This window comes from Muntiacus reevesi, chromosome 3, assembly GCF_963930625.1.
Source record: "Muntiacus reevesi chromosome 3, mMunRee1.1, whole genome shotgun sequence".
Classification (NCBI taxonomy): domain Eukaryota; kingdom Metazoa; phylum Chordata; class Mammalia; order Artiodactyla; family Cervidae; genus Muntiacus; species Muntiacus reevesi.
In genome coordinates, this window is record NC_089251.1 from 134,192,456 (window position 1) to 134,220,245 (window position 27,790).

At 37.5% G+C, this 27,790-nt stretch overlaps 1 protein-coding gene across 1 annotated transcript in view; it reads right to left on the reverse strand.

The window, feature by feature from the left end:
- The window catches only part of SPAG16 (sperm associated antigen 16), a 973,751-nt gene that overhangs the window by 250,935 nt on the left and 695,026 nt on the right, over positions 1 to 27,790 (reverse strand). Inside the window, exon 15 of the mRNA XM_065930647.1 lies at positions 16,012 to 16,138. Within this exon, the coding sequence (XP_065786719.1) occupies positions 16,012 to 16,138 (127 nt within the window). The remainder of the gene's footprint in view (positions 1 to 16,011; positions 16,139 to 27,790) is intronic.

A 27,790-nucleotide genomic window follows, 5' to 3' on the forward strand; every position in this document is an offset into this window, starting at 1 on the left:
AAAGCACCTGTGTGAACATAACAAACTGTTCTTAAAATTCTAAAAGAGATGAAAATACCAGACCACCTTACCTGCCTCCTAAGAAACCTGTATGCAGGTCAAGAAGCAACAGTTAGAGCCGGACATGGAACAAAGAACTAGTTTAAAACTGGGAAAGTAGTACATCACAGCTGTATACTGTCACCCTGCTTATTTCACTTATATGTAGGGTACATCATGTGAAATGCCAGGTTGGATGATTCACAAGCTGGAATCAAGATTGCTGGGAGAAATACCAACAACCTCAGATTTGCAGATGACACACCCTAATGGTAGAGAGTGAAGAGTAACTAAAGAGCCTCTTGATGAAGATGAAAGAGGAGAGTGAAAAAGTTGGTTTAAAACTGAACATTCATAAAACTAAGGTTATGGTATCTGGTTCCATCACTTCATGGCAAATAGATGGGGAAACAATGGAAACAGTGACAGATTTTATTTTTGAGGGGGCTCCAAAATCACTGCAGATGGTGACTGCAGCCATGAAATTAAAAACTACTTGCTCCTAGGAATAAAAGTTATGACAAACCTAGACAGTGTATTTAAAAGCAGAAGCATCACTTTGCCAACAAAGTTCGATATAGTCAAAGCTATGGTTATTCCTGTCGTCATGTATGGATGTGAGAGTTGGACCATGAAGAAGGCTGAGCAGCAAAGAATTGATGCTTTTGAACTGCTGGAGAAGACTCTTAAAGGAATTCCATCCTGAATATTCATTGGAAAGACTGATGCTGAAGTTCCAATACTTTGGCCACCTGATGCAAAGAGCCAATTCATTGGGAAAGACTCTTATGCTGGGAAAGATTGCGGGCAGGAGGAAGAGGAGGCTACAGAGGATGAGATGATTAGATGGCATCACTGACTCAATAGACATGAGTTAAAGCAAACTCGAGGAGTTAGTGATGGACAGGGATGCCTGGTGTGCTGCAGTCCATGGGGTCACAAAGAATCGGACATCAGACAGACTAAACAACACAACTGAGTCCAAGCTTGCTCTGCTCACTGCAAGATAAGTCAATGAATCCGAGACGAGGTACTGGGATCAGGAACAGACTTTATTTGTGAGCCTGCTGACAGAGAAGATGGCAGGCTAGACCCTCAAAATAACCATCTTGCTGGGGCCTGGATGTCAGATTCTTTTATGGATCAGAGATGGGTGGGATACAAAGTAAACAGACCATTTAATTCTTGCAAATATCTGCTAAAATGACAAGCCTCAGGAAGTGGGATGTGTTAATTTCACATCTTCCTAACAGTCATTACATGGGTGGTGTGAAATGGAATAGCTCCTGTAGTATCAACAAACAAAGATGTCACTTCTATCTGTGATCCCAGACTCCCCAAATGTGAATTTTTGGTCATGAAATGTGCTGGGTGCTATGCTATTTGCCACGCAGAGTATCACAGGTGTTTGCAGGTGGACGGGGTCAGGTTATCTCCCTGAGGTAGGCCATTATGTACCTTTATCATAATAAAAAGGGTTAAAGTCACAGAAGCAGATGCAGTGTAAATTTAAAATTAACTCCTCCAGGTTACAAATCCACTTCTTTCCTATCACTTTGTCTTTCACTGAATCTTTCTGTAATGAGAAATCAAGAATCTGAGCTTCATTAGGTCCTGAAACTATGTGTGTGATCTCAGCTGGAAAACCATGGGTTTGGGCTGAGTTCAAGCCCTAGCACATGGACTGAAGTCCCAATCTGAGGTGAGTGATTTCAGCAGTGACAACATCATTAAGTCGTGGTGAAGAATAAACAAGATTTTTATGTGAGTTGACTCAGATGGTTCCACTGGTAAAGGGACTAGACCTAGAAGTGTGGACTGATGTTGCCTCACTATTGAGGTAATAGCATTCTGAGCCATCTCCCTGGGTCAAGTTTTCTGCAAAGGGCCAGACAATAAATATTTGAGCCTTCACAAGCCATATAGTTTTCACTGTGAATATTCAACTCTGCTATTGTAGTATAAAAGCAGCCTTAGATAATGCATAAATTAATGGGTATGGTTGAGAACCATTAAAATTACAGATAAATACAGGTCAAGCTGGCCTATAGGCAGTACTTTGCCAAGCCCTGTTCTATGTACTATCCTTTTGAATTGCAAGGTTTTACCATCCTGGTTGACGGGAGCACAAACTATTTCTAGGCTATTGTGATCCTCAGGGATTTTTCTTGTTAACTCCTCAGACAGATTTTTCTAAGGCTTTAGGTTGACATGTACTGATCCATACTCAGCCAAAGATTGGAAGGGATCTTTTGCAGATCTCCAGAGCTCCCTCTTTGTGTTGCTGTCTCCTGTCCTGTCCTCTGCCTGCAAACTCTAGCTGCCTTGGCCTCACTGGACTGCCCATTTCATCTCCGTAACTCTGGGAGTTTGCTGAGCTTCCTCAAGGTTTTTGTCCATTTCTGAGATGCAATCTAGAGGTTTCCTCCAGACAGTATTCTGGGCAGCCCCATAGAGCTCATCTTATTTACCCACCTCTCAGTGCCCAATATTCAATTTCTGAAAACCATTGTTGCATAAATTTTGTCTGTCTTTTCCTTCATTTTAGGTAGGAGGGTAAACCTGGTCCCTGTTTGGCTGGAAGTGGAAGTTAAGATAGGTTTTTAACATTTCACAGACAAGGAAATTAAGACTCAGAAACATTCAGAAATTTCACCAAGATCACTCAGCTAGTTAGTAGTAGAGACAGAATTCAAAACCAGGGCTTCTATGCTGAGTTATACTAACTTCTAAGTGTTCCATTATACCACACTGCTTCCAACAGAAGGGATTAACTACAACCTGTCTTTTAAATATGCTGCTCCCACTGCTAAATTGCTGTAGTCGTGTCCGACTCTGCGACGCTGTGGACTGTGACCCACCAGGCTCCTCTGTCCATGGGATTCTCCAGGCAAGAGTACTGGAGTGGGTTGCCATTTCCTCCACCAGGGGATCTTTCTGACCCAGGCACTGAACCTCTATGTCTCCTGCATTGCACACGGATTACCACCGAGCCACTGAGGAGGCCCATCTTTTAAATATAATACAAAACAGTGAACTGAAGCCTTCACTAACAGAAACTAATAAACCAAAAATGAAGATTATCTTATTATTTTTGAACAATTTTAGAAGGGTCTGATACTTGTCTCACTTTATAATGGCGTCATTATTTTTTTTTCTTATAGTTTAGTATCTCTATTGTCATTCTGTCTGTGGGAAATATCTAGGATTATCTCCAAATGGTGGGAAACCTTGCCTGTTTTAATGGTCTAAGACTGATAAGCTTTCTGTTGGAAAGTTCCCATCTGGCTCAAGCTTCAGCTTCTGAATTTTCCAAGGATGTGACTTCTTTGCAAATGTATTGGAACTACCTTTTACAAAGGAGTGAAAAATAGTTCTAAACTACATAAACATGATGAAATGAGAGATGTGGAAAAATGTATGTATCAATTCTCACAGTTCATTTTGGTTACTTTCACTACAAAATTCCATTTAACATTTTTCTGAAATAGTAATAAATTTTTGAATGGCAAAACATATGGCATTTGCATGTGCCAAATGCAAGATATTTAGATAGTGAATATTTGTATGTGTAGCACTGTACTAACAGGAGGTTCTCTGTTTAATGAGAAAGAACACTTATCCTTTTATAAATACATGAATGATAAATATATACTGATACATGTATATATCTATAAACATAGGTAATCTGTATTTGTTGTAAGCAGTGTATTTGCAAATAAAACATTATGTAAACAATACTATGCCACATGCAACTCCTCTTTTAAATGTGTGAGAAGCTGCTTTCTTACAGCAACAGTAAAGCTAAACCCTAAATGATGATTCACACTTCTTTAAATCTTTTGATTTTAATTATATATGCATACATAATGTTAAATACAGTTTTACTTGCTAGTTAATCATTTAGATTATTTTTAATATTAGAGGAAAACAAGACTATATCGGGATTTCCTCATTATAGAATGCAATTAACCCATGAAACAAATTAGAATATAGTAAGACAATTATCTCTTCTATTATTTACATGAAAAAGCTTAGTTCAGGAAGATCAAATAACTTGCCTAAAATCTAAAAGGTGAGGAAGAGCTAAGGGTCTAAATCTTAGTCTATATTCTTTTTCTACATCATTGGTTTGAAATATTTTTATCAAAGATAACATGTCAAAAATTGATACACCATATTTTGTTGTTTAGTTTCTAAGTTGTGTCCGACTCTTTGAACCCCAAGGACTGTTGTTTGCTGGGCTCCTCTGATCATGGGTTTTTCCAGGTAAGAATACTGATGTGGATTGCCATTTCCGTTTCCAAGGGAGTAAGTCCCTGATACACCATGAGAAATCTCAATTTTAAAACAGATAAAGAAGACATACAGATGGCTAACAAACACATGAAAAGATGCTCAACATCACTCATTATCAGAGAAATGCAAATCAAAACCACAATGAGGTACCATTACACGCCAGTCAGGATGGCTGCTATCCAAAAGTCTATAAGCAATAAATGCTGGAGAGGGTGTGGAGAAAAGGGAACCCTCTTACACTGTTGGTGGGAATGCAAACTAGTACAGCCACTATGGAGAACAGTGTGGAGATTTCTTAAAAAACTGGAAATAGAACTGCCATATGACCCAGCAATCCCACTTCTGGGCATACACACCGAGGAAACCAGATCTGAAAGAGACACATGTACCCCATTGTTCATCGCAGCACTGTTTATAATAGCCAGGACATGGAAGCAACCTAGATGCCCATCAGCAGACGAACGGACAAGGAAGCTGTGGTACATGTACACCATGGAATATTACTCAGCCATTAAAAAGAATTCATTTGAATCAGTTCTGATGAGATGGATGAAACTGGAGCCCATTATACAGAGTGAAGTAAGCCAGAAAGATAAAGAACACTACAGCATACTAACACATATATATGGAATTTAGAAAGATGGTAACGATAACCCTATATGCAAAACAGAAAAAGAGACACAGAAGTACAGAACAGACTTTTGAACTCTGTGGGAGAAGGTGAGGGTGGGATGTTTCAAAAGATCAGCATGGGGGAGGAGCCAAGATGGCGGAGGAGTAGGACGGAGAGACCACTTTCTCTCCTAGAAATTCATCAAAAAAATAACTGAACGCAGAGCAAACTTCACAAAACAACTTCTGATCGCTAGCTGAGGTCATCAGGCGCCCAGAAAAGCAGCCCATTGTCTTCGAAAGGAGGTAGGACAAAATATAAAAGATAAAAAGCGAAACAAAAGAGCTAAGGACGGAGATCCGTCCCGGGAAGGGACTTAATAGAGGACGTTCCCAGACACCGGGAAACCCTCGCTCTGGCGGGCCTGGGGGAAGTGTTGGAATCTCAAGAGTTTGAATCTGACTGGGAGGGATACAATAAATAAAACCCACAGATTAAGAGCCTAAAAGCAACTCCCAGCAGAAAAGTACCCCAGACGCCCGCATCCGCCACCAGCAAGTGGGGACGGAACGGAGAGGAGCGGGCGGCATTACTTGGGGCTGGATCCGGGCCTGAGCGCCCTGAGGACAATCAGAGGGAGCTTTTGTGAGTTGCCAACTTGAACTGTGGGAGAGCAAAGAGACAGAAAATTAACCGGCCCGAACACACTGCCGGCCGTTCGCAGAACAAAGGGACCGAGATTCTGGGCGGCCGAAGCCCGCCGGGAGGGTCGTGGCGAGACGGAGGGCGCGGGCGCCCGACCGGCGCGGGCGGGAACTGCGGCTGGGGACACGGAGGGCAGAGGGCGCGCGCTCCCGACTGGCGCCGGCGGGGACTGAGACTGGGACCGCGCGGGGCAGAGGACGCGCCGCACCCGGGGAGAGAGCGCCCGTCAAGCGCCTGGCTGCCTGGGCCGCTCGGGCGGCGTGGGGACGGAGCGCGGGCCCGGCTTTGTGTGCCGCGCTTTTGTGAATCGCCCGAGGGCTGGAGCCGCGCACAGCGTGGCGCGCGCTTCAGACGGAGCAGCCCGGAGCCTGAGCAGCGCAGATCGAGAAAAGAGCGCAAGCCTCTCCCGGGAGCGCCGGTCCCTCCCCGCACAGCCCCTCGCCGCAGCGCGACGGAACTAGCTACCTGAATAAGAATCCACCTCCGCCCCGTGTGTCAGGGCGGAAATTAGGCGCGGAAGAGAGACCGGCAACAGAACCCAAATAAACAAAGGGACCGGTGTAACAGATTAAAATCCCTGAAGAAACCACGGACTGACTACACCGGAAGGGCCTGTAGATATCGAGAAGTGTAAGCTGGAACGAGGAGCTATCTGAAGCTGAGCCGAACCCACACTGACCGCAACAGCTCCAGGGAAACTCCTAGATATATTTTTTCTTTTTCTTTTTTTTTTTTTTTTTTTCTTTTTTTCTTTTTTTTTTTTTTTTTAAGTAAGGAAAAAAAAATTTTTTTTTCTTTCTTTTTTCTTGGTTCTCTTTTATTTTCCTTTAAAAATTCCTTATTACTCCCCCATTACTCCTTAACTTTCATTTTCATAGATTTTTACGATTTTTTTTAATTACGCAAAACAATTTTTTTCTCATTCTTTTTTCTTTTTTTTTTTTCTTCTTTTTTTCTTTTCTTTTTTCTTCTCTTCTATTTTCTTTTTCTTTTTCTCTTATTTCTTTTAAAGCCCTCTAGCACTCCTTTTACTACGCCTTAATTTTCATTTTCAATCCACTATAACCTTACAGAAGAAAGAGAAGGGGAAGAAAAAAAAAAAAAAAGAAGAGAAGCCCTATTTTTATACCAAACTTCATATATATTTCTAAAATTTCTTTTGTGTGTTTTGGTTTTTGTTTTTAATATAGTATTTTTAAGAGTCTAACCTCTACTCTAGATTTTTAATTTTTGTTTTTCAGTATATGATATAAATTGTGAACATTTAAGAATCCAATATTCAGCTCCCATTTTTATTCACGAGTGTGTTGATTATTCTCTCCCAATCTTGACTCTGTTTTCTACCTCAGAACACCTCTATTTCCTCCTTCCCCCTTCTCTTCCCAATCCAATTCTGTGAATCTTTGTGGGTGTCTGGGCTACGGAGAACACTCTGGGATCAGACAACTTCGTAGATCTGTCTCTCTCCTCTTGAGTCCCCCTCTTTCTCCTCCTGCCCATCTCTATCTCCCTCCTCCCTCTCCTCTTCTCCATGTAACTCGGTGAACCTCTCTGGGTATCCCTAACGGGGGAGAAACTTTCCACCATTAACATAGAAGTTTTATTATCAGTGCTGTATAGTTGGAGAAGTCCTGAGACTATAGGAAGAATAAAACTGAAATCCAGAAGCAGGAGACTTAAGCCCAAAACCTGAGAACACCAGAAAACTCCTGACTACATGAATCTTTAAGTAATAAGTGACCCTACAAAAGCCTCCATACCTGCAACGAAACCAACCACCACCCAAGAGCCAATAAGTTCTAGAGCACGACATACCACGCAAATTCTCCAGCAACGCAGGAACATTGCCCTGAACGTCAACATACAGACTGCCCAAGGTCACACCTAACACATAGACCCATCTCAAAACTCATTACTGGGCACTCCATTGCTATCCAAAGAGAAGAAATCAAGATCCGCACACCAGAACACTGACGCAAGCTTCGCTAATCAGGAAACCTTGACAAGCCAATCGTCTAACCCCACCCACTGGGTAAAACCTCCACAATAAAAAGGAACCACAGACCTCCAGAATACAGAAAGCCCACTCCAGACACAGCAATCTAAACAAGATGAAAAGGCAGAGAAATACCCAACAGGTAAAGGAACATGAAAAGGGCCCACCAAGTCAAACAAAAGAGGAGGAGATAGGGAATCTACCTGAAAAAGAATTTAGAATAATGATAATAAAAATGATCCAAAATCTTGAAAGCAAAATGGAGGTACAGATAAATAGCCTGGAGACAAAGATTGAAAAGATGCAAGAAATGTTTAATAAAGATCTAGAAGAAATAAAAAAGAGTCAATTGAAAATGAATAATGCAATGAATGAGATCAAAAACACTCTGGAGGGAACCAAGAGTAGAATAACGGAGACAGAAGATAGAATAAGTGAGGTAGAAGATAAAATGATGGAAATAAATGAAGCAGAGAGGAAAAAAGAAAAAAGGATCAAAAGAAATGAGGACAACCTCAGGGACCTCTGGGACAATGTGAAACGCCCCAACATTCGAATCATAGGAGTTCCAGAAGAAGAAGACAAAAAGAAAGGCCATGAGAAAATACTCGAGGAGATAATAGCTGAAAACTTCCCTAAAATGGGGAAGGAAATAGCCACCCAAGTCCAAGAAACCCAGAGAGTCCCAAACAGGATAAACCCAAGGCGAAACACCCCAAGACACATATTAATCAAATTAACAAAGATCAAACACAAAGAACAAATACTAAAAGCAGCAAGGGAGAAACAACAAATAACACACAAAGGGATTCCTATAAGGATAACAGCTGATCTATCAATAGAAACCCTCCAGGCCAGAAGGGAATGGCAGGACATACTGAAAGTAATGAAAGAGAATAACCTACAACCTAGATTACTGTACCCAGCAAGGATCTCATTCAGATATGAAGGAGAATTCAAAAGCTTTACAGACAAGCAAAAGCTGAGAGAATTCAGCACCACCAAACCAGCTCTTCAACAAATGCTAAAGGATCTTCTCTAGACAGGAAATGCAGAAAGGTTGTATAAACGTGAACCCAAAACAACAAAGTAAATGACAACGGGACCACACCTATCAATAATTACCTTAAATGTAAATGGGTTGAATGCCCCAACCAAAAGACAAAGATTGGCTGAATGGATACAAAAACAAGACCCCTATATATGCTGTCTACAAGAGACCCACCTCAAAACAAGGGACACATACAGACTCAAAGTGAAGGGCTGGAAAAAAATATTTCACGCAAACGGAGACCAAAAGAAAGCAGGAGTCGCAATACTCATATCAGATAAAATAGACTTTCAAATAAAGGATGTGAAAAGAGACAAAGAAGGTCACTACATAATGATCAAAGGATCAATCCAAGAAGAAGATATAACAATTATAAATATATATGCACCCAACATAGGAGCACCGCAATATGTACGGCAAACACTAACGAGTATGAAAGAGGAAATTAATAGTAACACAATAATAGTGGGAGACTTTAATACCCCACTCACAACCATGGATAGATCAACTAAACAGAAAATCAACAAGGAAACACAAACCTTAAATGATACAATGGACCAGCTAGACCTAATTGATATCTATAGGACATTTCACCCCAAAACAATCAACTTCACCTTTTTCTCAAGTGCACACGGAACCTTCTCCAGAATAGATCACATCCTGGGCCATAAATCTGGTCTTGGAAAATTCAAAAAAATTGAAATCATTCCAGTCATCTTTTCTGACCACAGTGCAGTAAGATTAGATCTCAATTACAGGAAAAAAATTGTTAAAAATTCCAACATATGGAGGATAAATAACACGCTTCTGAATAACCAACAAATCATAGAAGAAATCAAAAAAGAAATCAAAGTATGTATAGAAATAAATGAAAATGAAAACACAACAACCCAAAACCTATGGGACACTGTAAAAGCAGTGCTAAGGGGAAGGTTCATAGCATTACAGGCACACATCAAGAAACAAGAAAAAAGCCAAATAAATAACCTAACTCTACACCTAAAACAATTAGAGAAGGAAGAAATGAAGAACCCCAGGGTTAGCAGAAGGAAAGAAATCTTAAAAATTAGGGCAGAAATAAATGCAAAAGAAACTAAAGAGACCATAGCAAAAATCAACAAAGCTAAAAGCTGGTTTTTTGAAAAAATAAACAAAATTGACAAACCATTAGCAAGACTCATTAAGAAACAAAGAGAGAAGAACCAAATTAACAAAATAAGAAATGAAAAGGGTGAGATCACAACAGACAACACTGAAATACAAAGGATCATAAGAGACTACTACCAGCAGCTCTATGCCAATAAAATGGACAACTTGGATGAAATGGACAAATTCTTAGAAAAGTATAACTTTCCAAAACTGAACCAGGAAGAAATAGAAGATCTTAACAGAGCCATCACAAGCAAGGAAATCGAAACTGTAATCAGAAATCTTCCAGCAAACAAAAGCCCAGGACCAGATGGCTTCACAGCTGAATTCTACCAAAAATTTAGAGAAGAGCTAACACCTATCTTACTCAAACTCTTCCAGAAAATTGCAGAAGAAGGTAAACTTCCAAACTCATTCTATGAGGCCACCATCACCCTAATTCCAAAACCAGACAAAGATGCCACAAAAAAAGAAAACTACAGGCCAATATCACTGATGAACATAGATGCAAAAATCCTTAACAAAATTCTAGCAAACAGAATCCAACAACATATTAAAAAAATCATACACCATGACCAAGTGGGCTTTATCCCAGGAATGCAAGGATTCTTTAATATCCGCAAATCGATCAACGTAATACACCACATTAACAAATTGAAAGATAAAAAACATATGATTATCTCAATAGATGCAGAGAAAGCCTTTGACAAAATTCAACACTCATTTATGATTAAAACTCTCCAGAAAGCAGGAATAGAAGGAACATACCTCAACATAATAAAAGCTATATATGACAAACCCACAGCAAGCATCACCCTCAATGGTGAAAAATTGAAAGCATTTCCTCTGAAATCAGGAACAAGACAAGGATGCCCACTCTCACCACTACTATTCAACATAGTGTTGGAAGTTTTGGCCACAGCAATCAGAGCAGAAAAAGACATAAAAGGAATCCAGATAGGAAAAGAAGAAGTGAAACTCTCGCTGTTTGCAGATGACATGATCCTCTACATAGAAAACCCTAAAGACTCTACCAGAAAATTACTAGAGCTAATTAATGAATATAGTAAAGTTGCAGGATATAAAATTAACACACAGAAATCCCTTGCATTCCTATACACTAACAATGAAAAAACAGAAAGAGAAATTAAGGAAACAATACCATTCACCATTGCAACAAAAAGAATAAAATACTTAGGAGTATATCTACCTAAAGAAACAAAAGACCTATACATAGAAAACTATAAAACACTGATGAAAGAAATCAAAGAGGACACCAGCAGTTGGAGAAACATACCGTGTTCATGGATTGGAAGAATCAATATTGTCAAAATGGCTATTCTACCCAAAGCAATCTATAGATTCAATGCAATCCCTATCAAGCTACCAACGGTATTTTTCACAGAATTAGAACAAATAATTTCACAATTTGTATGGAAATACAAAAAACCTCGAATAGCCAAAGTAATCTTGAGAAAGAAGAATGGAACTGGAGGAATCAACCTGCCTGACTTCAGACTCTACTACAAAGCCACAGTCATCAAGACAGTATGGTACTGGCACAAAGACAGAAATATAGATCAATGGAACAGAATAGAAAGCCCAGAGATAAATCCACGAACCTATGGACAGCTTATCTTTGACAAAGGAGGCAAGGATATACAATGGAAAAAAGACAATCTCTTTAACAAGTGGTGCTGGGAAAACTGGTTAACCACTTGTAAAAGAATGAAACTAGAACACTTCCTAACACCATACACAAAAATAAACTCAAAATGGATTAAAGATCTAAATGTAAGACCAGAAACTATAAAACTCCTAGAGGAGAACATAGGCAAAACACTCTCCGACATAAATCACAGCAAGATCTTCTATGACCCACCTCCCAGAATATTGGAAATAAAAGCAAAAATAAACAAATGGGACTTAATGAAAATTAAAAGCTTTTGCACAACAAAGGAAACTATAAGTAAGGTGAAAAGACAGCCCTCAGATTGGGAGAAAATAATAACAAATGAGGAAACAGACAAAGGATTAATCTCAAAAATATACAAGCAACTCCTGAAGCTCAATTCCAGAAAAATAAACGACCCAATCAAAAAATGGGCCAAAGAACTAAACAGACATTTCTCCAAAGAAGACATACAGATGGCTAACAAACACATGAAAAGATGCTCAACATCACTCATCATCAGAGAAATGCAAATCAAAACCACAATGAGGTACCATTACACGCCAGTCAGGATGGCTGCTATCCAAAAGTCTACAAGCAATAAATGCTGGAGAGGGTGTGGAGAAAAGGGAACCCTCTTACACTGTTGGTGGGAATGCAAACTAGTACAGCCACTATGGAAAACAGTGTGGAGATTTCTTAAAAAACTGGAAATAGAACTGCCATATGACCCAGCAATACCACTTCTGGGCATACACACTGAGGAATCCAGATCTGAAAGAGACACGTGCACCCCAATGTTCATCGCAGCACTGTTTATAATAGCCAGGACATGGAAGCAACCTAGATGCCCATCAGCAGATGAATGGATAAGGAAGCTGTGGTACATATACACCATGGAATATTACTCAGCCGTTAAAAAGAATTCATTTGAATCAGTTCTAATGAGATGGATGAAACTGGAGCCCATTATACAGAGTGAAGTAAGTCAGAAAGATAAAGAACATTACAGTATACTAACACATATATACGGAATTTAGATAGATGGTGGCAATAACCCTATATGCAAAACAGAAAAAGAGACACAGAAATACAGAACAGACTTTTGAACTCTGGGGGAGAACGTGAGGGTGGGATGTTTTGAAAGAACAGCATGTATATTATCTATGGTGAAACGGACCACCAGCCCAGGTGGGATACATGAGTCAGGTGCTCGGGCCTGGTGCACTGGGAGGACCCTGAGGAGTCGGGTGGGGAGGGAGGTGGGAGGGGGGATCGGGATGGGGAATACGTGTAACTATATGGCTGATTCATGTCAATGTATGACAAAACCCACTGAAATGTTGTAAAGTGATTGGCCTCCAACTAATAAAATAATATTAAAAAAAAAAAAAAAAAAAAAAAAAAAGATCAGCATGTATATTGTCTATGGTGAAACAGATCACTAGCCCAGGTGGGATGCATGAGACGAGTGCTCGGGCCTGGTGCACTGGGAGGACCCAGAGGAGTTGGGTGGAGAGGGAGGTGGGAGGGGGGATCGGGATGGGGAATACGTGTAACTCTATGGCTGATTCGTGTCAATGTATGTCAAAACCCACTGAAATGTTGTGAAGTAATTGGCCTCCAACTAATAAAATAAAATTAAAAAATAAATAAATAAATAAATAAAACAGATAAAGTATTATTTCATTAGTATATAATTTACTTTTAATACATTTAAAATAAAAATATAAAATAAAATAAAAATAAAAATATTTATGAGATAAATAATTAATAAAGACATTTTAATAAATATTTGAAATCAAATGTTATGAACCACAGTTTCAGTCTTCGATGATCTCTACTCAAATATCCTGTGTATCCTTGTTGGATTTGCAGTGAAGAAATCCCTTATTTATAAAGACAAGCCATTGTGTATATAAACAGCTCTGTTTAAGAAGTACACCTCAAAATTTCAAGATGCCCTTCAATTAAACTGATCTAGAGACATGAAATATGATGAGAAAATTTTTGTTTCTGTGTTGATTATTTAGGATATCTGAAAACTACTTGTACATTCCTTATATTAAATTTCTCAAACAGAATACTATCAATACTTCCCCATATGTTATATGATATGATGATGATACTGCATGTGTATTATCAATGACCTTTCCTTAGGTCCAAGGAGGTAAACTTGCATTGGCTTGCCACTGGGAATAAATAAAAGTATGTCAAATGAATGTGTATTCTGAGCTTATTATATTTGATATTATTTTCATAGTCCAAATATCCTCATGACATCTTTTTATACTTTTAAAATCATCTTTTCCTGAATAAATGCAGATGAGAAGAGATCTACATGTTCCTGTCCTTATTTCAATTTTGTTTTGCTCTTGACTTCACTTTTCTTTACTCTCTTGAAATGAACATAATTTCTGGTATTTAACTTTGTGATTTTCATCTCTCTGTTCAGATCCTCATTAGACCTTGTCTTTGCTCTTCCCAGTTCCTTCAACTCTTGATATATTTCATACTTTTAAAATGATGAGTGACTTAAGACTGCTTCTCCACCAAAGCACACATTTCTCATTATTCAATGAGAAAAAGACATTAATTTCTTGAACACACAGAATTAAAATTAGTTAAATCATTATATTAATTAATTATATCATGTTCCTCGAAGAAATGGTCAAAGGAATGGAAAGGTCAGGTTGAAATTATATTTCTTCAAACTGATGAAGTGTTTTTAATTAATAGGGTCCCTGGTTTACACTCTTTATTTTTTATGTTTCTCATTGTTCCATCCTTGATTTTGACAGTTTTCTTAATATTAGTGTACTATTGAGTATAGTGCAGTAATGAAGAAAAAAAATAGATTTGTTGTACCATGGGCTTCAAGACTTGCATGACAGTAAGACTGAACTGACATTTATTTAAAATAAGGTTTGCCTGACAACGTATAGGAAAGAAATTTGGGGATGGATGTCAAAGACAGTAAAAGGCAGTGAAAACATATTTAATAATTATGACAGTAAAATATACATCTAGTATTAGTTGTACAGCTTTTAAAAACACCTATTATTCTATTACCAGAAAGTACAGACAAAAACTTTGAAATTTCAGAATTCAAAACTCAAGGACCTGAATACTTGGATGCTATTTCAAGATAATAAAGGGGATTTATTGATGTGAAAATGTTTATAAAAAACAAGCTAAAACTCCTTTAGATTTATGATGTCAATGTATATTCTATATATCATAAAATATAAATTATAATACTAATGAGCCTTCACATTAAAAAATTAAATTCTCATAGGGTCTTTTACTGTGTACAGTGTTTTCTGTTTCAATTCTAGCAGAGCATAAAAGTCTTAATGTCAAGAACATTGCTAAAATATTTTTAAGGAAGTCATTGTTATTAGTGTGGCTCATATACCAGTCTACAATGGGAACACAACTTAAGGTTTGTTAAGAAGACAAACTTACTGAATTCTGAATTTCAGATATGTGATGGCAATATCATGAAACCAGCTCCATGGAACAATTATCTTACAGTTCTAGAATTGCTGAGTATATTCATACTTTCTAGACTATTTTTAAATAGAATATTTTTCCATTATATATATTCAATCTCTATTTCTTCATCTAAAATCACTATCTCTACCACTTTGAGTGATTGTCAATAAATTAACAAAAAGTTTTAACACCTCAAAACTTAAAAAAAGTTTATAACATGTATTATAACAGCAAAGGTAAGATATATCAATCAATAACAGATATACATTATTTAGCACAGGATATCATTAAAGATAGAGTTGTAATTGTAATTTTAACATTTTAAACGTACAAGTGGAATCATTGTGTGGTTGTTAACATTAGTTGCTACACTACTGATCATCAGCAAGGATAAAATATTTTCTTATTGATAACATTCATCTTATTGCAGAAAAATGCCAAGCATGATAATATGCTATAATTATTACCAGTTAAAACAATTATTTTTGGACATAATTGTAGCAAAATGGATATATATTTAAATTTAATTGTAAAATCTACAGAATATTAGGTATTACGAACTTACTATAGACTAAAATATTCTGTAAAATGTTTTAATTTTACTCTTGTCAAAGTTTTGTTCTTCCCTACTTTTAGCCATTTGCCTTCAAAAAACTTGATTTACTTGCTTTGGATGGTGATTTCAAGGCATGCAGACTCCAAATTTTGCATGATGCTTCTAGGAACTTGAGTAATCTAAATGAGCACACACTTACCTTCTCTATTATCCTTTTCTTTACGCATGTGATAAATGCAATGCTTTCATTATATATATGTGATATGATATATAATATGATGATTATAACAGTGTAATATATTTTAGTATAATATTAACAACAGAAATTTACATAAAAGGAAACTCAAAAAATTAAAATGGCAATAGAAAATACTTTCAGGACCAATATTAAAGTTGTCAGCTTGGTCAAAATGTTAAACAAAAAAGATCCTACCTGATGAATCAAAGGTCACCTCATTGCCCGGACTTGGACCTACATCAATGGACACCATGGGTAAGAGCTTCCGAAAATCCCACAGCTTTGTAACTCCGCAGGCATCACAGGATGCTATCATGTGACCCTTTAAAGTATTAAAAAAGAAGTTTTATATATATACACATACACATGATACCGCTCTAAAAATATATATAGAAACTCAGGCCAAAAGAAAAGATTTTCTATTACCACTTTATTAAATCCACAAGAATACATTCCTCTAAACTAAAAAGTATTCATTAGACCTTTGTCTTTGACACAAAAGCATTATAAAATGAAAAAATATATATACAAAATCCTATATCAAAGTTTGGAAGATGATTCTCAGGAAATCATTTTTTTGATTTTAATTATATTAGAAGATGTAATAAAACAGGACTACACACATGAATGTGCATGCAATTTGTCTATATATACACATATCTCATATATGACATGTGATTTACATATAAAAACTACTTATACATGTAAAAAAATTGCACTAAAGGCATACTCCCGTCACATGCTTATAACTAGTTAGTACTGACAATTTATATCTCAGAGTAAAAATAAAAACAGAGGTAGGAAAACAAATGGACAGGAAAGAATAATTTTTATCATAGTAGGTAGATCACTGGAACCATGTAAAATTGATGGCAATGAAGCTGTGCCTATTGTGGTCTGTTAGACAAAATTATTAGAAATAATTTTTTTAAAGCCTAGTCAAAAATCATTCCTTCATTACTTTCTTTCTAGATATTCTAAAATGTTAAATAACTTGATCAATATATAATTTCTCTCATTATTTTGAACTAGCTCACATACTTATTCCTCAGTTACTCCTTGATTTCTACCCTTTCTGTAGAAAATGTGCATCCTGTATTAGAATCCAAGTGGAGTGTTTCCCTAAATATTCCAGTAATGTAACAAATGCCATTAGTTTTAAAATTCTGTAACTGTCATCACTCACAATGCAATATAACAATTTTTTACACTCAATCTAATACATGGAATATTTAATCCTTTTTAAAAAGAACACAAGGAACTTGCAATGTTTTCAAATATGTAAACATGAAAGAATTCTGAAGAATCAATGAATTTAATTTTTAGAAAAGAACAGTTATCAGGATTACATGGAATATTAAATGTTAAAAATTATAAAGAACTCTTTCCAGATATAAGGGTTTTCAAACACCTTTTAGAAGTCACAAAATGGAATTTTCTTTCAACTTGAGTACAGAATAAATTTTAATCATAATTTAATTTGGAGGAACTTCTTCTCAAAGTCAGGTTATAGACTTCATGACCTTTTTTTCTCTAGATTTTATGACACAAAGAAAATCATAAAATGTGCCTTATACCATTGAACATTAAAGTTTTAGAAACTATATTAAATATAAAAAATAAATTATTTAAATGGTTTTAGTATTTTCATATTTCATTTTTACTGCTGTCAATACATTTATAACATTTTGATAAAATTAAAATAATAGTCAATACTTATTAAGGGTTTTTAATGAACTAAATGCTGTGCTAAATAATTTATTGATAAAAATAGATTCATTATTTTAAACAATTTTGAATAACATCATTTAGCCAAACTTTTCCATTTCCCAAGGAGCTTAAAATTCATGACAAAATATGCATTATGAAAAAATAGAATAACTTGTAAAGTGGTACAAGTTTGCATTCAGATTTGATAACCAGGAGACACTTGGTAACTGCACTATCAGTTAGAAGAGAGGTAATGTAGTGCTTATCGGAGTGTCTGGAGCATAGGGAAAAAAAAAAAAAAAATTAACCCAATAGATGACAAATGCCTCCTGGGTGTTTACCCAGAAGTTTCAAAGTACTTTCACACTGTTCCTGAGGTTCTTGAGGCCAAGAATTCTGGAGTGGTTTGCCATTTTCCTCTCCAGTAGACCATGTTTTGTCAGAGGACTGAGGGCAGGAGGAGAAATGGGTGACAGAGCATGAGATGGTTGGATGGCATCACTGACTCAATGGACATGAGTTCAAGCAACCTCCAGGAGATAGTGAAGGACAGGGAAGGCTGGTGTACTATAGTCCATGGGGTCGTGGAGACTCAGACACGACTTTGTGACTGAACTTTCACACCAGTCTTAAGGTAATATTGCTTCTAACCTTAATAGTTTTGAATCAGCTAGGCAAAAGGAAGAAATAAAAGGTGCACAGAATCCAGAACAAAAAAAGTTGGAATATCAAGATCCTGTATTCCTTCTCATGCAATCTCAGGTGAACTGGGATCATCTGTCATTCTCCTATAGGTCAAAAAAAGTCACTAAATTATTACTAATCCAAATCACACACTGTGGGTTTTGAGAAAAATGAAGATAGGGAGTGTGGAAAAGGGTTTAGTTGACAACCTGGTGAAAAAACATATTTTATCTATAATTTATGTCAGGTAAGAAAACAAAGACTAGCTTCAGTTAGGCAATTAACCTAACTAAGAAATAAAGATTTCAAAGAAAATGTTTTTTTGTTGAGGGAGGTAGGAATTGTGACCATCCTAAAGAAAGTATAAACTCAAAGAATTTTGGAAACTTCTCTAAAAGGTAATTCTGGTTATACCACTGGTACCAGTACTGATACTGAGAAGGAAAGGTAAGAAAGATGGCTGTGTTGAAAGCTCTCAAAGAAGGCCAGATTCAGGCAGATGGTTATTTATATGACACTGGATCTCCAGCACCTGGTTTAGTCCCTGTGACATTTGGGATTTAATTTTGATTTATAGAGTAAATGAATATAAATGGAGTAGAGTAATCAATGTTGACCATGTGAAATTTTAACAGACTTTTGTTTCTCAAAATATGGTAAATGAGCAGAAGTTCAGAAAGATACAATAGTGTTTTAGCCTTTTTTTTTTTTTTTTGGTGTGTATATGTATTAGTTTTGGGATTATACACTCAAATAGTAAAATGAAGCAAGTAGAATCTAGAAAATGGACAAAGGATACAGTTGAGATTAAAATGAATAGTTATGACTCCTAAATGCCTCTATTAAGCTTTCTCATCTCCAACTTAAAGATCCTAGTGAGAAAATCCATATAGATGTGAAGTTAAGTTAGAGTATAACAGTATAAAATCAAACTAGCTTTATCTAGGCTGCTGGAAATATACTGGAGAAATATTTAGCTGTACATATCAAGAGTCACAAAAGTGTTCATACTTTTGAAACTTTTAATGTTACTTATTAAAAAATGGACACATATGAAATATGTAATAATCTAATTTGGAAGAAATAAATCTTGCGCTGTTGCGGATCCTGAAAACTGCTAGAGGCACCTTTTACACAAACTTGTTACCAACAATGACAGGAAGAAAAGCAGACTGAAGAGCTATCTCTCAGCACAGATGGCTTCAAACATATTTATATATTGTAAAACAAAGACAAAGCAAAAATTAGCTAATGAAGTAATTTATAATCTAAATGAATAATTAGACTATTTTCATAAATCTATAATATTTCTTCACATAAACATATCTTATGGCTTTCTATAATTTTCAAAAATAGATTTTACAAGTTTGGTCATTACTCTAAATTTGGGTTAGGAGGATATTTTTCAGGTAGTGTAAGAAATACCATAGAGTAATAAACTATTCTATATGAAACTGCTTATATATTTATATTATATCAAGAAGAAAAACATAGATTCTTAATTTATCATAGAAAACAGAGGTCCAATTTGATTGTACTTTGAACCTCCTTTCTGATAAATCAGTTAAATCAGATTAAGAATTCTGTTGGTTCAACTCACTATTTCTATACATATTCACATATATATATGTATATATAATACATGTATATATATATATATCTTTATTTTTACCATCTTTATTTGGAGTGAATATCAGAACATCTAAAGAAGGAAAATATTTTTAGGTCAATGACATTACTTATTTTGCAAGTATCTTCAAGACTGAAAAAAAAATACATGTAATTGTTCTCTTCTGAGAGCTATGCAAAATAACAGGAAACCAAATTAATGATTATGTATCAATTATATACACATGAGAGTATTATAAGCTCTTTAAGAATAGGTACTTTGGCTTAACAATACATTCCCATGATCTTCAATAGCACCTAGTAAATGTTTTGCGAATAACTGCAGATGTATAAATAAATACCCAAGATGAATTACTGTGGTGTACTGTGTTTAGTTGTTCAGTGGTGTATGATCTTTGTGACCCCATGGACTGTAGCCCGCCAGGCTCCTACGTCCATAGGGATTCTCCAGGCAAGAATACTGCAATGGATTGCCGTCCCCTCCTCCTGGGAATTTTCCCGACCCAGGGTTCGAACCCAGGTCTCCATCATTGCAGGCAGATTTTTACCATCTAATCCACAAAATAGCAATATGGAAACAGTGTAAGACATGGGAAAGTTGATGCTAAACTGTCGTTAAACTGCTTGAAAATATACAACAAATATGGTACAGTGATTGAATAGGGAGATATGTTTATAAAAAGTTGCCCTATATATTTCTTAAGACTTTATTTTTTAAAGGTAGTTTAGGCTCATAGCAAAACTAAAGGGAAAATAGAGAAATTTTTATTTATCTCCTGCCTCCACACACACAGAGCCTCCCCCATTTACAACTTCTACATTGGAATGGCAGATTTCTTACATTTGATGAACCAATATTGGCACACTATAATCACCTCAAATTCACAATTTTACATTACAATTCACTCCTAGTGTTGCACATTCTATGAGTTTAGACAACTGTACAATGACATATACCCTTCACAATGGTATCATTAGAGGATTTTTCCTAAGTATCCTTTGATACTCAGCCTCTTGCTGAGAGTGAAAGAGGAGAGTGAAAAAGTTGGCTTAAAGCTCAACATTCAGAAAACTACGATCACGGCAACCAGTCCCATCACTTCATGGGAAATAGATGTGGAAACAGTGGAAATAGTGGCAGACTTTATTTTTTTGGGCTCCAAAATCACTGCAGATGGTGATTACAGCCATGAAATTAAAAGACACTTACTCCTTGGAAGGAAAGTTATGACTCACCTAGACAGCATATTAAAAAGCAGCATATTAAAAATGTTGGCTTAAAGCTCAACAATTCAGAAAACTACGATCACCGCAACCAGTCCCATCACTTCATGGGAAATAGATGCGGAAACAGTGGAAATAGTGGCAGACTATTTTGGGGGGCTCCAAAATCACTGCAGATGGTGATTACAGCCATGAAATTAAAAGACACTTACTCCTTGGAAGGAAAGTTATGACTCACCTAGACAGCATATTAAAAAGAAGAAAGTTATGACTCACCTAGACAGCATATTAAAAAGCATATTAAAAAGAGACATTACTTTGCCAACAAAAGTCCATCTAGTCAAGGCTATGGTTTTTCCAGCGGTCGTGTATGGATATAAGAGTTGGATGGTGAAGAAAGCTGAGCGCCGAAAAATTGATGCTTTTGAACTGTGGTGTTGGAGAAGACTCTTGAGAGTCCCTTGGACTGCAAGGAGATCCAACCAGTCCATCCTAACGGAGATCAGTCCTGAGTGTTCATTGGAAGGACTGATGCTGAAGCTAAAACTCCAATACTTTGGCTACCTCATGAGAAGAGTTGACTCATTGGAAAAGACCCTGATGCTGGGAGGGATTGGGAGCAGGAGGAGGAGGGGACGACAGAGGATGAGATGCTTGAATGGCATCACCGACTCAATGGACATGAGTTTGAGTAAACTCCAGGAGTTGGTGGTGGACAGGGGGGCCTGGCGTGCTACGATTCACAGGGTCGCAAAGAGTCAGACACAACTGAGCGACTGAACTGAACTGAACTGAAGTATCCCTTGTACTCATCCATCCATCCAAACCCTAGGTAATCACTGATCATTTTGCCTCTCTAGAGGGTAGCCAGAATGAAAACCTCAATTACAGGACTTCCCTGGTGGCTCAGATGGTAAAGCATCTCTGTCTACCATACAGGAGGCATGGGTTCAATCCCTGGGTCGGGAAGATCCACTGGAGAAGGAAATGGGAGCCCACCCCAGTACTCTTGCCTAGACAATCCCATGGATGGAGGAGCCTGGTGGGCTACAGTCCATGGGGTCTCAAAGAGTCGGACATGATTGAGCGACTCCACCACCAACAACAACAAAACTAATCATATGGATATCAGCCTTGTTTACTCAATGAAACTATGAGCCATGCCATGTAGAGCCATCAAAGATGGATGGGTCAGGGTGGAGAGTTCTGACAAAATGTGGTCCACCAGAGAAGGGAATGGCAAACCACTTCAGCATTCTTGCCTTTAGAACACCATGAAGAGTGTGACCCCATGGACTATACAGTCCACGGAATTCTCCAGGCCAGAATATTGGAGTGGATAGGCTTTCCCTTCTTCAGGGGATCTTCCCAACCCAGGGAATGAACCCAGGTCTCCCACACTGCAGGTAGTTTCTTCACCAACTGAGCCAGAAGGGAAGTCCAAGAATCCTGAAGTGGGTAACCTATCCCTTCTGCCACAGATCTTCCCAACCCAGGAATTGAACCGGGGTCTCCAGCACTGCAGGTGTACTGTTTACCAACTGAGCTATCAGGGAAGCCCCCCATGAAGAGTACGGAAAGGCAAAATGATATGACACTGAAATATGAACTCCCCAGTTCAGTAGGTGCCCAATATGCTATGGGAGAAGAATGGAAAAATAGCTCCAGGAGGAATGAAGAGGCTGAGCCAAAAGGGAAACACACCCAGTTGTGGATGTGCTGGTTATAAAAGTAAAGTCCGATGCTATAAAGAACAATATTGGATGGGAAGCTGGAATGTTAGGTCCACGAATCAAGGTAAATTGGAAATGGTCAAACAGGAGATGGCAAGAGTGAACATTGACATTCTAGGAATCAGTAAACTAAAATGGACCAGAATGGGCAAATTTAATTCAGATGACCATTGTATCTACTATTGTGGACAAGAATACCACAGAAGAAATGGAGTAGCCATCACAGTCAACAAGAGTCTGAAATGCAGTACTTGGGTGCAAGCTCCAAAATGACAGAATGAACTCTGTTCATTTTCAAGGCAAGCCATTCAATATCACAGTAATCTAAGTCTATGCCCCAAGCACTAATGGTGAAGAAGCTAAATTGAAGAGTTCTATGAAGACCTATGAGACTTTCTAAAATTAACACCAAAAAAGGATGCTCTTTTCATTATAGGGGACTGGAATGCAAAAGTAGGAAATCAAGAGAAACCTGGAGTAACAGGCAATTTTGGCCTTGGAGTACAAAATGAACCAGGGCAAAGGCTAACAGAGTTCTGCCAAGAGAAGGCACTGGTTGTAGCAAACACCCTCTTCTAATAGCACAAGAGACAACTCTACACATGGACATCATCAGATGGTCAATACCAAAATCAGATTGATTATATTCTTTGCAGCCAAAGAAGGAAAAGTTCTATAGAGTCAGCAACAACAAGACCAGGAAGCTGACTGTGGCTCAGATCATGAACTCCTTGTTGCCAAATTCAGACCTAAATTGAAGAAAGCAGGGAAAACTACTAGACCATTCAGATATGACTTAAACCAAAACCCTTACGATTATAGCGGAAATGATAAATAGGTCCAAAGGATTAGATCTGATGGAAAGAGAAAGAAACATGGATGGAGGTTTCTGACACTGTACAGGAGGTGGCGGTCAAAACCATCCTTAAGAAAAGAAAGGCAAAAAGGCAAAATGGTTGGCTAAGGAGGGCTTACAAATAGCTGAGAAAAGAAGATAATTGAAAGGCAAAGGAGAAAAGGAAAGATATACCCAACTGAATGAAGAGTTCCAAAGAATAGCAAAGAGATATAAGAAAGCCTTCCTAAGTGAACAATGCAAAGAAATAGAGGAAAACAACAGAATGGGAAAGACTAGAGATCTCTTCAAGAAGTTAGACATACAAAGGAGACATTTCGTGTAAAGATGGGTACAATAATGGACAGATATTGTATGGACCTAACAGAAGCAGAAGATATTAGGGAGAGGTGGCAAGAATATACAGAGGAACTATAAAAAAAATCTTAATGACCCAAAAAACCATGATGATGTCATCACTCACTTAGAGCCAAACATTTTAGAGTGTGATGTCAAGTGGACCTTAGGAAGTATTACTATGAACAAAGCTAATGGAGATGATAGAATTCCAGCTGAGTATTTCAAATTCTAAAAGATGATGCTGTGAAAGTGCTGTACTCAATATGCCAGCAAATTTGGAAAATTCAACAGTGGCCACAGGACTGGAAAAGGTCAGTTCTTATTCCAATCCCAAAGAAGTGCAGGGCAAAGAATGTTCAAACTATTGCACAATTGCAATCATTTCACATGCTAGCAAGATAATGCTTAAAATTTTCCAAGTTAGGCTTTAACAGTATGTGAATTTGCAGATGTTCAAGCTGGATTTAGAAAAGGCAGAGGAAACAGAGATCAAATTGCTAACATCTATTGGATCACAGAAAAAGCAAGAGTTCCAGAAAAACATCTACTTCTGCTTCACTGACTATGCTAAAGCTTCAGCTGTGAGTATCAAAACAAACTGGAAAACTCTTCAAGAAATGGAAATACCAGACCACCTTATCTGCCTCCTGGGAAACCTATATGCAGGTCAAGAAGCAACAATTAGAACCAGACACGGAACAATGAACTGGTTCTAAACTGGAAAAGGACTACGTCAAGGTTGTTTATTGTTCACCCTGCTTATTTCACTTATATGTAGAGTACATTATGAGAAATGCCAGACTGGTTGAAGTACAAGCTGGAATCAAAATTGCCGGGAGAAATACCAATAACCTCAGATATGCAGATGACACCACCCTTAAGGCAGAAAGTCAAGAGGAACTAAAGAGCCTCTTGATAAAGGTGAAAGAGGAGAGTAAATAATACGGCTTAAAACTCAACATTTAAAAACTAAGATCATGGCATATAGTCCCATCACTTCATGGCAAATAGATGGGGAAAAAATGGAAAGAGTGACAGACTTTATTTTCTTGGGGTCCAAGTCACTGCAGATGGTGATGGCAGCCATGAAATTAAAAGATGTTTGCTCCTTGGAAAAAAAAAATCAATGACAAACCTAGACAGCACATTTAAGGAAAAAGAGAGAGAGAGAGAGAGAGAGAGAGAGAGAGAGAGAGAGAGAGAGAGAGACATCACTTTGCCAACAATGGTCTGTATAAGTCAAAGCAATGTTTTTTTCAGTATTCAGGTACGGATGTGAGAGTTCGCCAATAAAGAAGGCTGAGCACTGAAGAATTGATGCTTTTGAAATGTGCTGTTGGAGAAGATTCTTGAGAGTACCCAGAACTGTAAGGAGATCAAACCAGTCAATTGTAAAGGAAATCAACCCTGAATATACACTGAAAGGACTGATGCTGAAGCTGAAGTACTTTGGCCACCTGATGAGAAGAACAAACTCATTAGAAAAGACCCTGATGTTGGGAAAGACTGAAGGCAGGAGGAACAGGGGGCAACAGAGGATGAGATGGTTGGATGGTATCATCTACTCAGTGGACATGAGTTTGAGCAAACTCTGGGAAATGGTGAAGGACAGGGAAGCCTGGTGTTCTGCAGTCCACATGGTCACAAAGAGTCAGACACAACTGAGCAACCGAACAATATACTGAACCTACATGTAATTTTTTCTGTAATTTTTAAGTCTCCTAAAATGTATTATCACACTTTCATAATTTAATAAATAGAAAAGAAGAAAAAGAAAGGAAATAGACTAGAACAAATAAAGAAAAAGAAAGTTTCATAAAGTTGGATATGTACAAGATCTCAAAAAAAGATTACATATAAAAAGGATACACATTACAGAAAAATAGAAGGTAACATGGACTCAGGAATAAAAGGACAGGCTTCTGGGCTATGTGTTTAGTTATTTCACTTCTGTAGGGTATCAGAGACTACACGAACTTTGTGTCAGATGGGTGACAAAAGCTTATGTATTTTTAAAACCACTGATAGTATGGTTCAGTTGCTCAGTCATGTCCAGCTCTTTGAAGCACCATGAACTGCAGCACACCAGGCTTCCCTGTCCATCACCAAATCCCAGAGATTGCTTAAACTCATGTCCATCGAGCTGGTGATGCCATCCAACCATCCCATCCTCTGTCTTCCTTTTCTCCTCCTGCCTTCATCTTCCCCAGCATCAGGGTCTTTTCCAATGAGCCAGTTCTTTTCTTGAAAATATGAAGCTGACAAAAGTTGCTTGCAAGTGCTGCCTGAAGCTGCAATTTCCATGAAGGTAAACATTTATAGAATCCACAGTCTCACAACTTAGACCTGAAGTTGTGAGAGTAACACAATTCCAGTTAATGAAAAATAAATACTCATTAAAGAAAAATAAGTGAAACAAAAACAATCTAAAAGGACTTGAGAAAAGACAAGAAATTGAAATGTTAATTGTTGAAAACAAAAGATTCCTTACATGGGAAATACCTTAGAAAAGACAAACTTGAAAAGAGAGTTAGTGAATATAAAGACTGGGAAATTCAGTGAGATGGCATATATAAAGATAAAATCATGACAGCATGTAGATCACTGAGATGTGGGGAAGTATGGAGCTGGGTATTCCAGTATATTACATAAAAGAGAATGTATAGTCAGAAAGTAGAGCAGTATTGGAAGGTATAATACTTGAAACTTTTCCACTGAAGGAAGCTATATGATAAAGATAAAAGTGAATTCCAAGTACTGAGCATGGTATGTAAAACACATTGAGAAACAAGCAATAGAAAGTTATAGAGCATTATGAATTTAAAAAATTATAAGAGAAAAAGCACAGATTATATATAAAAGAAAATCATTAGATTGTTTTTTTTAAATAAAAACTAGATGTTAGAATTAGTGAAATAATGTCCACAGTGTGGAGGAAACTAAAATTCAATCTATATCTGTTTAAGTTCAGTTCAGTTCAGTCACTCAGTCATGTCCAACTCTTTGCAAGCCCATGGACTGCAGCATGCCAGGCCTCCCTGTCCATCACCAACTCCTGGAGCTTACCCAAAGTCATGTCCATTGAGTCAGTGATGCCATTCAACCATCTCAACCTCTGTCGTCCCATTCTCCTCCCACCTTCAATCTTTCCCAGCATCAGGGTCTTTTCCAGTGAGTCAACTCTTCACATCAGGTGGCCAAACCATTGGAGTTTCAGCTTCAGCATCAGTCCTTCCAATGAACACTCAGGACTGATCTCCTTTAGGATGGACTGGTTGGATCTCCTTGCAGTCCAAGGGACTCTCAAGTCTTCTCCAACACCACAATTCAAAAGCATCAATTCTTCAGTGCTCAGCTTTCTTTATAGTCCAACTCTCACATCCATACATGATCACTGGAAAAACCATAGCCTTGACTAGATGGACTTTTGTTGGCAAAGTAATATCTCTGCTCTTTAATATGCTAAGTTAGTCATAGCTTTTCTTCCAAGGAGCAAGTGTCTGCAGTCACCATCTGCAGTGATTTTGGAGCCCCCCAAAAATAAAGTCTGCCACTGTTTCTACTGTTTCTTCATCTATTTGCCATGAAGTGATGGGACCAGATGCCATCATCTTAGTTTTCTGAATGTTGAGCTTTAAGCCAACTTTTTCACTGTCCTCTTTCACTTTCATCAAGAGGTGCTTTAGTTCTTCTTCACTTTCTGCCATAAGGGTGGTGTCATCTGCATATTTGAGGTTATTGATATTTCTCCCGGCAATCTTGATTCCAGCTTGTGCTTCATCCAGCCCAGCATTTCTCA